Source organism: Musca domestica, unplaced genomic scaffold (genome assembly GCF_030504385.1).
Source record: "Musca domestica strain aabys unplaced genomic scaffold, Musca_domestica.polishedcontigs.V.1.1 2, whole genome shotgun sequence".
Lineage (NCBI taxonomy): Eukaryota > Metazoa > Arthropoda > Insecta > Diptera > Muscidae > Musca > Musca domestica.
In genome coordinates this window covers 15,351,917-15,366,226 of record NW_026712249.1, presented here as the reverse complement: position 1 = coordinate 15,366,226, position 14,310 = coordinate 15,351,917, and the positions used below count along the sequence as shown (strand labels likewise).

Below are 14,310 nucleotides of genomic sequence, written 5' to 3'. Positions count from 1 at the left end.
TTCTAGGATACATTTTTTTATAATCATAGCCTTGCAAAATAAATAAACAGTCACAAATTTTCACAAAAAAAAAAAAAAAGAATAATAAATTAAATTATTTTTATTTTCTGGGAAATATATATTTTTTTTTCAAAAACCAATAATATAACATTAAACCAGTAAAAAAAGTCTTAAAGTCGGTCGGGCCGACTTTATGATATCCTACACCACTTTGCTAATTTAGTAGAGCTCCGCATAACAATTAAAAGTTTTTATGGGAGAATTCAGTCATACACGCTTTGATTATAATTATAATTTAAAGTCCAAAGGACTAAATATGCCGAAAAATTTGTATCTTTTAAATTCGGACTTGTACTGCCCATTTCGTGCACAATTAATTTGAAATCTGATAAAGATATATATGGGAGCTATATCCAAATCGGCACCGATCTCGATAAAATTTAGCAAAGATATTTCTGACCTGTATTTGATATATTTCCCTGAATATCGTTGTTACGGAGTGCATATTACGGCTGTGGGTAACAAATACAACAAATCGAATGAACAATATATATGGGAGCTATAGCTATATCTGAACCGATCTTTACCAAATTTGATATACTAGCTTCTATACTCAATTCGGTCGTAAGTACCAAATTGCATCCCATTCGAATAAATATTAGACGTTTGGTGCACAATAAAAGGTAAATCGGACGAAGTTATATATGGGAGAGATATATCCAAATCTGAACCGATCTCGATAAAATTCAGCATATGTATTTCTCAGCTGTATTTGATATATTTCCTCAAATATTGTTGTTACAGAATGCATATTACGGCTGCGGAGGACAAAAATAACAAATCTGATGAACAATATATGTGGGAGCTATCGCTATATCTGAACCGATTTCAATCAATTTTGGCAGACTTATTTTGAGTCCAGTCTGATCGTGCGTGCAAAATTCCATAGTATTCGGACTGATATTTCACGTTTGGTGCACAATAAAAGGCAAATCGGACGAAGATATATATGGGAGCTATATCTACATTTCTACCGATTATCTCCAATTTCAATAGGGTTCGTCCTTGGGCCAAATAAATCTTGTTTTGAAAATTTCATCTCAATCGGATAATAAATGCGACCTGCATTTTGTTCACAAGAATACATGGACAGACGGACGGACGGACATGCAAAAATCGACTCAGAATGCAGATCATCAAAAGGAACTATGGGTCTATCTCATTTCCTTTTGCCTGTTACAAACAAATGCACAAAGAGATAATACCCTGACCACCTTGTGGTGTAGGGTATACAAAACTTATGGTCAAAAACCGATAGCGTCGACTTTTAAGAAATATTTCTTAAATTTTTTTTTTAAATCAATAATTGTTACATTTTTCAAAAAAAAAAAAAAATTGAGCCAATAATATTAGATTTTTATTTTTTATAGACCTGCATAGACAATTTTCCGTCATAGGTTGTAGTATCCATTGCGAACTTCAAATACGAAATTTTACGCAATTTCGGTAAATTATGTCACGAAAATCCTGGAAATACTCAATATCTTGGGATAAGCTATACTGAAACGTAGACGTATATACACAATTCTCTTCCAGGGAGTAAAGTACGAAGAGGGAACTCCTTGTGTAGAATTTCAGACAATTCAATTGAAAAATGTGACTAAAATCATCAAAATACCGAATATATGGGGGCTATTCGATACCATACAAAATTCTAGGTTCCTGTCTTTATTCGTTTGGACTCTAGCGAGATTACAACAGACGGACAGATGCCTAATCGTCTTAGAATTTTATGCTGACCAAGAATATATACAGGGTGAGATGAAAAAACTGCAACCAAATTCAGACTGCTGACATTTCTAAGCCACTCGTCCGACAGATGTTAAAATTATTCCAGTGACAGCTCATTATATTGTTTATAATCGTACATAAGCATTTTCGTGAGAATTTCCCAGAAAAAAAGTTATTCGTGAATTCGGAATTCAAGCGTGATAGTCTGATTTCTTTATATTTGGCTGGAAAACGACAAGTGGCTATCGTTAGAGAACTCTAGCATTTAAATGTGAATAAATCTTTTGTGTCTCGTACCATCGCTCGTAATCGTGATACTGGTAGTGTAGCCCGATGTCAAGGAAGTGGAGGGAAGAAAACAGCAACATCAGCAGAAATGGTTCGAAAAATAAAGAAGCGACTTGTTCGAAATCCGGGTCGCAGTGGCCAAAAAATGGCTCGTGAGCTCTGAACATATCGCAATATTCCGTTCGGCAAATATTTAAAAATGAGCTCCGGGTAAAGCCTTTGAAATTCCAAAAAGTGCAAAAACTTACACCGCCGCAGCAGAAAGAAAATAGAACCAAAAGAGCTAAAGAGTTGCTTCACTTGGCCGAAAGTGGTGAACTACCGAATTTGGTTTTCTCTCTCTCTCTCTTTGTAAACTAACAAAATGATCGTTTTTACTTGCCAAAGAGGTCAGCTGAAAATGTGCACCTTCGCTTGGCCACCAGAACTTAAGCGCCGGCCATGGTGATTGTGTGGGCAGCCATAACAGCCAATGGTCGCTCTCCGCTTTCTCCATGTTAATCGACCGTGGCATCAGAATAAATGCTGAATATTATCACGAAAATATTTTGGAGGGTGTATTAAAGCCTTGGGCACGCTAAACGTTTTGGCCGCAGACCTTGGACATTCCAACAGGACTCAGCACCATCGCACTCAGAACGCGCCACCACCTAAAAATGGTTACAAAAAGAGGTTCCTCGTTTCATTTCTAACACACAATGGCCACCAAAATCTACGGATTCCAAACCGCTGGACTATTGTGTTTGGAGTGTTTTTGAAAACAAGGTTGGCACTAAAAAATACCAAAGTGTCGATCACCTCAAGCAAACGCTTCGCCGGCAATGAGCCAAAATACCGCAGAGCAACATTCGGGCACCGTGTAACAGTTTCATTGGCCGTTTGAAGGCCATAATTCGTGCCAAAGGTGACCAATTCGAACAAATCTAAACTTATTCTAAAATTTGATTATTCGGTATTTTGACGATTTTAACCACATTTTCCAATGGAATTGTCACAAAGAGTTCCTCGTGATTACTTTATCTCCTGAAAAATAATTGTCCATATAGGTCCACGATATCGTATAACCCCCATATAACTGTAACTCCCGATATTCGGTATTTTCCGAGTTTTTTGGTTTCATTCAATAAATTTTGAAAAAATATAAAGATTATGACATTTGAGTTTATTGCAGTTTTTTATCTCACCCTGTATATATATTTTGTTGGGCCTAAAATTATTATTTCGATAAGTTACGAACAGAATGACGAACTTAAAATACCCTCCATACTATGTATGGTGCAGTTTTTATAACCTCCAAGGACCATAAGTCGAAGAAAAAAATCACCATTTCGAAGGAAGATGCAAAAGCTAAAAATCCGATGAAAAACAACTCTATAATTGTAAGAACTCCGAATATTTTACAGTTATATGGGGCTATACGAAAACGTGGACCTCTTAAGCCAGAGGTTAGAGAAGATCATGCTTATTACTCCAAATTCTGTTAAAAATCTAGCTAAAATCATCAAAATACCGAATATAGGGCGGCGGTTGTATGGGGGCTATATGAAAACGTGGGCCCATATAACCCACTTTCAACACCAAATGTCCATATGGCCTAAAACTCGTCTGAGTAAAATTGTATGAACACACTTTATTTCGCTCGGAAGCTAAAATGATTTCCACAGAAAGCCAGATAGGAAGACCTAGTATTTTATGCTGACCGAGAATTTTCGTGGGGTCTGAAATGTATATTTGGTGGAGAGTATAAAAACATACTTCTCCAAAAGTAAAAAATTTTCCAAAAACATATTTTTTTAATATTTCAGTATTTTTTATTTATTTTTATTTTTATACCCTACACCACAAGGTGGTCAGGGTATTATGTCTTTATGCATTTGTTTGTAACAGGCAAAAGGAAACGAGATAGACCCATAGTTCCTTTTGATGATCTGCATAGAATCACATCCTGAGTCGATTTATGCATGTCCGTCCGTCCGTCTGTCCATGTATTTTTGTAAACAAAGTACAGGTCGCATTTATTGCCCGATCCAGATGAAATTTTTCACAGATCATTTGTTCGGCCCAAGGACGAACCCTATTGAAATTGGAGATAATCGGTCAAAATTTAGATATAGCTCCCATATATATATTCGTCCGATTTGCCTTTTATTGTGCACCAAACGTGTAATATCAGTCCGAATAGTATGGAATTTTGCACAAATCATTTGTTTGACCCAAGGACGAACCCTATTGAAATTGGAGATAATCGGTCAAAATTTAGATATAGCTCCCATATATATCTTCGTCCGATTTGCTTTTATTGTGCACCAAACGTGTAATATCAGACCGAATAGTATGGAATTTCGCGTATACGATCAGATTGGACCTCAAAATAAGTATGCCAAATTTCATCGAAATCGGTTCAGATATAGCTATAGCTCCCATATATATTGTTCATCCGATTTGTTATTTTTGTCCTCCGCAGCCGTAATATGCACTCTGTAACAACAATATTTGGTGAAATTTCTCAAATACTGCTCAGAAATACATTTGCTAAATTTTATCGAGATCGGTTCAGATTTGGATATAGCTCCCACATATAACTTCGTCCGATTTACATTTGATTGTGCACCAAACGTCTAATATTTGCCCAAATTGGATGAAATTTGGCACTTACGACCGAACTGAGTCTAGAAGCTAGTATGTCAAATTTGGTGAAGATCGGTTCAGATATAGCTATAGCTCCCATATATACTGTTCATCCGATTTGTCATATTTGTTACCCACAGCCGTAATATGCACTCCGTAACAACGATATTCAGGGAAATATATCAAATAGAGCTCAGAAATATCTTTGCCAAATTTTATCGAGATCGGTTTCGATTTGGATATATCTCCCATATATACTTTTATCCGATTTCAGATTAATTGTGCACCAAATGGGCAATACAACTCAGAATTTAAAAGATACCAATGCTCCGGCATATTTAGTCCTTTGAACTTTAAATTATAATTATAATCATAGCGTGTATGATTGAATTCTCCCATAAAAACTTTTAATTGTTAGCGGAGCTCTACTAAATCAGCAAAGTGGTGTAGGGTATCATAAAGTCGGCCCCGCCCGACTTTAAGACTTCCTTTACTGGTTTTTATTAAATTTATTACAAAAAATCATAAATATTTAATTTTCTTTTCAGATTTCAATAATTGTCACTGATCGCCCATTCTATGCCTGAAGACTGACTAAAGAATTTACTGGTATTTTTCCCAACCAAATACCCACACATTTCTCCAATAATTTTAAGCTATTCAATATTCAACGCCAACCCCACAGCAACAACATCAACGCCGGTAACATTTCTTATCTCTGCTGTTGTTATTGGTTTTGCCGCAAATTTGTAATATTTGTGTCAGAAAGAGAAAAAACACCGGCGTGACGTACTTATTCGTACATTAATCCCATTTTCCACTGGCCTTAATAAGACAGACAGACAGCCAGCTAGCCAGCCAACTCTCAACAGCAACCTCAACAACAACCACAACAACAACTTTTGTTTGGCAGCTATTCTGCATTACTTCACGCCGGCTATTCTCTTCATTTAAGGCCATTCAAACTGAAGCTGCTACCACAGAAGACGAAGGGGAAATGCAGGATTTCAAGCATTGCCGGCTAATACCGTTTTTAGTCGTTGCATTGCTTTTGCCATCAGCGATAGCATCTTCACTGCAGTCGACCGGTAAGTAAATTGTTAGTGACAGTTATTTTTTCGAAATTCGATATTTATGTTAATAAATTAATTCAATGACATATTAACACATTATGGGAATTTGAGGAAGGGGGGAGATGTTGGAATTTTTGTGAGGAGAAGGAGGAGGTAAATGAGAGAGCTGCAGTGAGAGAGATCTAAGAGATTTTTCAAAAGGAGACCCAATAGGAGTCTGTTACATTAATATGAGATTCTTAACAGTGTTTTTATACCCTCCACCTTGGAAAGGAGGGTATATTAACTTTGTCATTCCGTTTGTAACATCCTTAAATATTCGTCGTAGACCCCATAAAGTATATATATTCATAATCAGCTTAGAATTTTAAGTCGATTTAACGATGTCCGTCTGTCTGTCTGTCTGTCTGTCTGTTGAAATCACGATACAGCCCACATTATTTGACGTAGAGCGTCAAAATTTAGCAGAGCAATTGGAATTGTGTCTAGTCCCCATATAACGGTACCTCCCGATATTCGGTATTTTGATGATTTATGCCACATTATTTAACGGATTTGTCTGAAAATTGGTATTTGTAGGTTATAATGGGTCCCTGTATGTGTGGCAAAACATAGCATGTATAGGTCCACGTTTTGGTATAGCCTTCATATAATGGTACCTCCCGATATTCGATATTTTGATTATTTTTGCCACAGTTTTTAAGGATTTGTCTAAAAATTGGTATTTGTTGGTCATAATGAGTTCCAGCTCCGGTGGCGAAACATTGCATGTATGGGTCCATAATTTGGTATAGCCCCCATATAATGGTACCTCCCGATATTCGGTATTTTGATGGTTTTTGCAACATTTTTTCACTGATTTGTGTAAAAATTGGTATTTGTGAGTCATAATGGGTCCTAGTTCGTGTGGCGAAACATTGTATGTATAGGTCCACGTTTTGGTATAGTCCCCATATAACGGTAGCTCCCAATATTCAGTATTTTGATGATTTTTTACTGATTTTTTCACGAATTTCACTGAAAATTTGGTAGTTGTAGATCATAATGGGTCCCAGTTCGTGTGGCGAGTCATTGTAATTATAGGTCCACGTTTTGGTATAGCCCCCATATAACGGTACCTCCCGATATTCGGTAATTTGATGATTTTTGCCCCTTTTTTTCACGTATTTGTCTGAAAATTGGTATTTGTAGGTCATAATGGGTTCTAGCTCCGTTGGCGGAACCTTGCATGTGTAGGCCCACGATTTGGTAGAGCCCACATATAACGGTACCTCCCGATATTCGGCATTTTAATGGTTTTTGCCACATTTCTTCTAATGTTTCCTTTACCCTAAGGTGGAGGGTATTAAAAGTTTGGCCCGGCCGAACTTAATGTTTTTTTACTTGTTTTGTAATAATATGATTTGGAGACGAAAGACCTCTTATATGCCCTTCAGGTCTCGAATACCTCGCACAGGCTCCCAGTGGCATAGAAAGCCTATTTTTATACCCTACACCACAAGGTGGTCAGGGTATTATGTTTTTGTGCATTTGTTTGTTACATGGGGAAGGAAACGAGATAGGCCCATAGTTCCTTTTGATGATCCGCATAGAATCACATTCTGTGCCGATTTATGCATGTCCGTCTGTCCGTCCGCCGGCTGTCCATGCATTTTTGTAAATAAAATACAGGTCGCATCTATTGCCCGATCGATTTGCACAATGATTTTGTGTGGCATAAGGACGGATCCTTTTAAAATTGGAGATAATCGGTTAAATTTTAAAAATAGCTCCCATATATATCTTCGTCCGATTCGTATGTTATTGTGTACCAAATGTGTAATATTGGTCCCAATAGGATAGAATTTGGTACTTACAACCACATTCAGCCTGGAAATCAGTATGTCAAATTTGGTGGATATCGGGACAGATATAGGTATAGCTTCCATATATATTGTTAATCGGATTTGTTAAGTTTTATCTTCCATAGCCGTAATATGCATTCCATAACAACGATATTTGTGGGAAATATATCGAATACAGCTCAGAAATACCCTTGCCAAATTTTATCGAGATCGGCTCAGATTTGGATAGAGCTCCCATATATAACTTTACTCAATTTCAAGTTTATTGTGCATCAGATGTTTAATATCAGTCCAAATCGAGAAAATTTTGGCACTTCCGACCGAATTCAGTCTAGAAGCAAGTATTCCAAATTTGGTGAAAATTGGTTCGGATATAGCTGCAGCTCCCACATATATGTTTCATCCGATTTTGTATTAAAGTTCCTCACAACAATGATATTTGGTCCCAGCTATTAGATACAGCATAGAAATAGCTCTAGGAAATTTTATAGGGATCGGTTCAGATTTCGATATAGCACCCACATATATATATATATCTTCATCCGATTTCACGTTTTTTTTTTACCCTCACTCATAATTGAAACAATAATTGTAGACCTAACAAAGTGTATATATTTTTGATCAGTGAAAAAATCTAAGACGATTTAGCCCTGTCCGTCCGTCTGTCCGTTTGTTGTAATAACGCTAGAGTCAAACCGAATTAAGACAGGAAGCTAAAATTTTGCACAGATCTGTCTTTTGTCTACAGACAGGTCATATAACGGAACCCCGGTATTTTGATGATTTTAGCCACATTTTTTAATGGAATTTTCTGAAATTCTACACAAGGAGTTTCTTTTGAGTACTTTACCCTTCTGAAAGAGAATTGTCTATATAGGTCCACAATATCGTATAGCCCCCATATAACGGTATCGCCCACCACGGAATTCTGTATTTTGATGTTTGTATCCTAATTTTCCATTAAAACTTTCTGGAAATTCGAAATAGAAGTTTCTTCTAAGTATTTTACCTCCTGGAAGAGTATTGTCCATATAGGTCGACGATATAGTTTAGCCCACAAACAACGGTACCCCCTGATATTTTATATTTTGAAAATTTTAGGGACATTTTTCGCCGGAGTTGTTTAAACTTTCGTATTTAGACTTCGTAATGGGTATTACAGCCTTTGACAAGAATTGCGGATTTTTATGATTTTAGCGACATTATTCACCGGAGTTGTTTCCAATTTCGTATTAAGGGTTCGTAATGCGAATTTTAGTCTATGAAAGAAAAATGTCTATGCAGGTCAAGGTCTTCGTATAGCCCCCACTTAACGGTTTTTATTACAGCGGTATTTGTCGATGGATTTTTTTTGAAATTTTTCAAAATTCTTCAAAATGGTGGAGGCATTGCTGCCAACATTTTGACAGCTAGAAGCGTAATTAAAAACCAGAAAAGCGTAAATGGCTAAAAATCTTTCCTTAAAAAAACGCTTTGTATTTTTTTCTAACCAAAATGCCAAAATGCATTAAAAATTCGACCCGGCCGAACATAGCTGCTTTTTACATGTTTAATAGTTTCATGAACTCTCTGGCAAAGAAATTTTTTTTTTTAAGAATCAAAATGATATGTTAAAAAATTTTTATATCCTCGGCCATACGTCTGTAGAGGGTATACATCATTTGATGCGGCCAAAACGTGCCTCATCGAAATAACGGTTTTAGACACTAGGAGTCGATCTAGCGATGTCCGCCCGTACGTACGTTCGTCTGTCTGTCTGGCTTTTGCGCACGATAACCCTCGAGGGGATTATCCGATTCGGTCCAAACTTGATTCATCGTAATATTATTGTCAAACTTAGATCGAGTTCGGATATGGGCTACTCCTTCTTGTAAATCCCCCACAAAGGTTAAATATTTAAAAAAAAAAAAAAAAAATTCTGCACAGAAAGCGATTTTGCTCCAACTTTGCAAATTCTAATATTTGCGTCATTGCAAGGTCAGGTGTAAATAGACAATATCGGTCCACTCCATCAAGTACCTCCTCAATAAAGGGTAAAAATTTTGAATAATTATAACTCTTATAAAATGTGATCTAAGTGTCCGATTGTCTTCAAATTACACACATCACAATATTCTTATAAACTCAAAATCTAGTGTGAACATGAAGATATATCGGTTCAATCCTAACAAAGGGTCAACATTCTGAATAACTAAAACTATCATAAAATCCGAAATAATCATTCGTTTCTCTTTAAATTACACACATCACAATATTTTTATTAACCCAAGGTCTTCTGTGGAATTGGAATTGGAGATATCGGTCGACTCCTTCTTGTACAAGATCTGTTGTGAAGAAGACATATATCTGCGAGCCCCTTCTGGTGCCTCACCCACAAAGGGTCAGAATTTTCAATACTTTTATCTGTCATAACTTGTGAAACAAGTCAGCGATTCTTTACGCTATGTTTGAATATTTCTCTCAACCAGAAACCTGAGGTGAATATGGAATTTATGTTTTCGCATATAATTTATGATTTCGCATATTTATTATAGCTTTCAATAGAATCAGCTTACTGTAAAAGTGTCCTTCAAACTTTCTTGTCTCTACTAATTAATTTCTTTATTTATCTTAACGGATATAAATTTTGGTAATAAATAGCAACCTGTATCTAATGGGATATAAACTATAATACCCTTCCCCTTGTGGTGGTGGTAACATAACATATAACCGGCACCTGAGTACACCTCTATCAAGCCCTCCACCCACTAAACTTCCAAAATAATTCCATTGTTTATTGACAATGTCTTTTGACGTAACAGCTGACGTTATTCATCGTCTAACTATTTCGGTAACAATTTAGGTTTAATTTTGTCAATTCAAAAAAAAAAAAAAAAAACAGTAAAGAAAGTCTTAAAGTCGGGCGGGGCCGACTTTATGATACCCTACACCACTTTGCTAATTTAGTAGAGCTTCGCATAACAATTAAAAGTTTTTATGGGAGAATTCAATCATGATTATAATTATAATTTAAAGTTCAAAGGACTAAATATGCCGAAGCATTTGTATCTTTTAAATTCGGAATTGTATTGCCGATTTGGTGCACAATTAATTTGAAATCGTATAAAAATATATATGAGAGCTATATCCAAATCTGAACCGATCTCGATAAAATTTGGCAAAGATATTTCTGAGCTGTATTTGATATATTTCCCTGAATATCGTTGTTACAGAGTGGATATTACGGTTGTGGGTAACAAATATAACAAATCGGATGAATAATATATATGGAAGCTATAGCTATATCTGAACCGATCTTCACCAAATTTGACATACTAGCTTCTAGACTTAATTCGGTCGTAAGTGCCAAATTCCATCCTATTTGGACAAATATTAGACGTTTGGTGCACAATAAAAGGTAAATCGGACGAAGTTATATATGGGAGCTATATCCAAATCTGAACCGATCTCGATAAAATTTAGCAAGTGTGTTTCTGAGCTGTATTTGATATATTTTCCCAAATATTGTTGTTGCATAGTGCATATTACGGCGGCGGTGGACAAAAATAACAAATCGGATAAACAATATATATGGGAGCTATAGCTATATCTGAACCGATTTCGATCAAATTTGGCATACATATTTTCAGGCCTAATTTGGGTGTATATGCAAAATTCCATACAATTCGGGCTGAAATTACACATTTGGTGCTCAATAAAAGGCAAATCGGACGAAGATATATATGGGAGCTATATCTAAATTTTGACCGATTATCTCCAATTTCAATAGGGTTCGTCCTTGGGTCAAACAAAAGATCTTTGCAAAATTTCATCTGGATCGGGCAATAAATGCGACCTGGACTTTGTTTACAAAAATACATGGACAGACGGACAGACGGACGGACGGACAGACAGACGGACGGACGGACAGACGGACGGACGGACATGCATAAATCGACTCAGAATGTGATTCTATGCAGATCATCAAAAGGAACTATGGGTCTATCTCGTTTCCTTCTGCCTGTTACAAACAAATGCACAAAGACATAATACCCTGATCACCTTTTGGTGTAGGGTATAAAAAAAAAAAAAACACCCAACTAAGTACATAAATATGCACATACATATGTATGTAGATATGTAGCGCTAACAGTGATGAGGCTCTTCACCACTACTCCTCAACTCGAGCAGCAACAATTGATGCAGGTATTTATTTTTGGCCAATTTTAGTTGTTTTCATTTCCCTTTTACGGTGTTTTGACTTTTTTATTTCAACGGATGGCTGAGTGGGGCTGGTTGACGGATTGGTGGGACGGGCGGATGACTGACTGATAAGTGATAAATGTTACACAATAATTCATTAGTTAACCGAATGTGTGTTAATAAATGTGCGATCGCTAATATCTATTTGGCTGTGTATGTTATACAAATATTTAACAAAAAAAAATAATATTTATTTAAAAATCTCTGTATTTTGTCAAATAAAAGATTTCACAAAAATGTTTACACGAATGCGAGAAAATTGCAGCAATTACAGCATTGCGGAGCGTTTAATATCTTTTGAAGATGTAACAAGTTAAAAAGTATCAGTCGGTTTTATCGACAGATGTACACCCTCGACCAATGTTCGATGCTTAAAATATATTTTGACTTTTGTTATAATTATTTAAATTGTCGGCCCTCTATAGATAAGGTTCCGAAGGAATGGGCCAATATTGTCCATATGGTATCGGACCTAAATAAATATGATATAAATATTGCCATGTGCCAGGTATGGATTATATCGACTACTTACTTCACGTTATATGAGATATGCGATAATTTTTACAAAATATTTAAATGTGTGTGATGTACCATATATATAGTCGACCGAAGTATTAAATTTTCATAATTCATCTAATACAGATAAAAATATTGATATTGGCAAAATTACAAGAAAATCGAACATTTATATCTAATTTTATGCCAAATCATAAAACCCATATTCATCTCAGGTTTTTGGCTGAGAGCAATATGTAGATAAAGCAAGTTGTAATGAATGGCTGACTTGTTTCGCAAGTTATGCCATTCCACATATATATATATATATATATATATATATATATATATATATATATATATATATATATATATATATATATATATATATATATATATATATATATATATATATATATATATATATATATATATATATATATATATATATATATATATATATATATATATATATATATATATATATATATACACTACAGATCTTGAGTTTGTAAAAATGTTTGTATGTGTGAAATTTTAAGCGTGTTGGATGCTTATTTTGTACATCGTAATATTATTGTCAAACTTAGATCGAGTTCGGAGATGGGCAATATCGGTCCACTCCTTCTGGTACCTCCCCCACAAAAGGTCGAAATTTTCAAAAAATATATTTTCTGCACAGAAAGAGAAATGATGATCCGATTTTGCTCCAACTTTGCGAATCCTAATATTTTTGTCAGTGCTACGTCAAGTGCGAAAATGGACAATATTGGTCCACTCTATCAAGTACCTCCCCCACAAAGGGTCAAAATTTTGAATAATAACAACTCTTATAAAATGTGAAGTAAGAGTCCGATTGTCTTCAAGTTTCACACATCCCAATAATTGTACTAGCGTAATATCTGGTGTGAAGGTGGAATACATCGGTCCACTCCTTCTGGTACCTCCCCCACAAAAGGTCGAAATTTTCAAAAAAATATATTTTCTGCACAGAAAGAGAAAGAATGATCCGATTTTGCCCCATCTCTGCAAATCCTAATATTTGTAACAACGCAAGGTCAGGTGCAAAAACGGACAATATCGGTCCACTCCATCAAGTACCTCCCCCACAAAAGTTCGAAATTTGCAAAAAATATATTTTCTGCACAGAAAGAAAAAGGATGATCCGATTTTGCTCGAACTTTGCGAATCCTAATATTTGCGTAAGTGCTAGGTCAGGTTCGAAAATGGACTATATCGGTTCACTCCATCAAGTACCTCCACCACAAAGGGTCAAAATTTTGAATAATTATAACTCTTATAAAATGTGATGTAAGGAACTAAACGTGTTAAAATTTCACACATCCCAATATTTCTATAAACCTAAGATCTGGTGTTAACATTGACTATATCGGTTCACTCCTTCTGGTACCTCCCCCACAAAATGTCGAGCCCATGTGGCTCATAAAACGCCAAATTAACATCCGATTCCATTTAGACTTGGCACATCTGAATATTTCTATCAACACAAGATCTGTTATAAAGATGGTATAGATCGAACCATTTCTTCTGGTACCTCCCCCATACATAGGGTTCAAGATTTTGAAAAAAAAACGCTCAAATAAATAAGCAACTCTCTGCAAATTTCAAACATACAAAAATTTTTGCTAACACAAGATTTGTATATATCTTCGAACCCCTTCTGGCACCTCACCCACATAGTGTCACAATTTTCAATAATTTTATCTGTCATAACTTTCGAAACAATTCAGCAATTCTTTACTAATTGCTATGCCCAAATATTTCTCTCAATAAGAAGTCTGATATGAATATGAAATTTATCGGAATTTATGATTTCGCATAAAATACGAAATGGACAATATTGACCCATTCCTTCGGAACCTGCTGCATAGAGGGTCAAACGTTTGAATAATCGCAATACTAACCAAAATATATTTAAATAATCTAAC

General features: G+C 35.5%; 1 protein-coding gene across 2 annotated transcripts in view; it reads left to right on the top strand.

Annotated features, from left to right (window-relative positions):
* Nucleotides 1–14,310, top strand: part of LOC101888359 (uncharacterized) — a 101,104-nt gene that overhangs the window by 69,991 nt on the left and 16,803 nt on the right. For both annotated transcript variants that reach the window (XM_059121851.1, XM_005183539.4), the window contains one exon: nucleotides 5,256–5,795. In XM_059121851.1, the coding sequence (XP_058977834.1) occupies nucleotides 5,705–5,795 (91 nt within the window). In that variant the 5' untranslated portion in view covers nucleotides 5,256–5,704. The remainder of the gene's footprint in view (nucleotides 1–5,255; nucleotides 5,796–14,310) is intronic.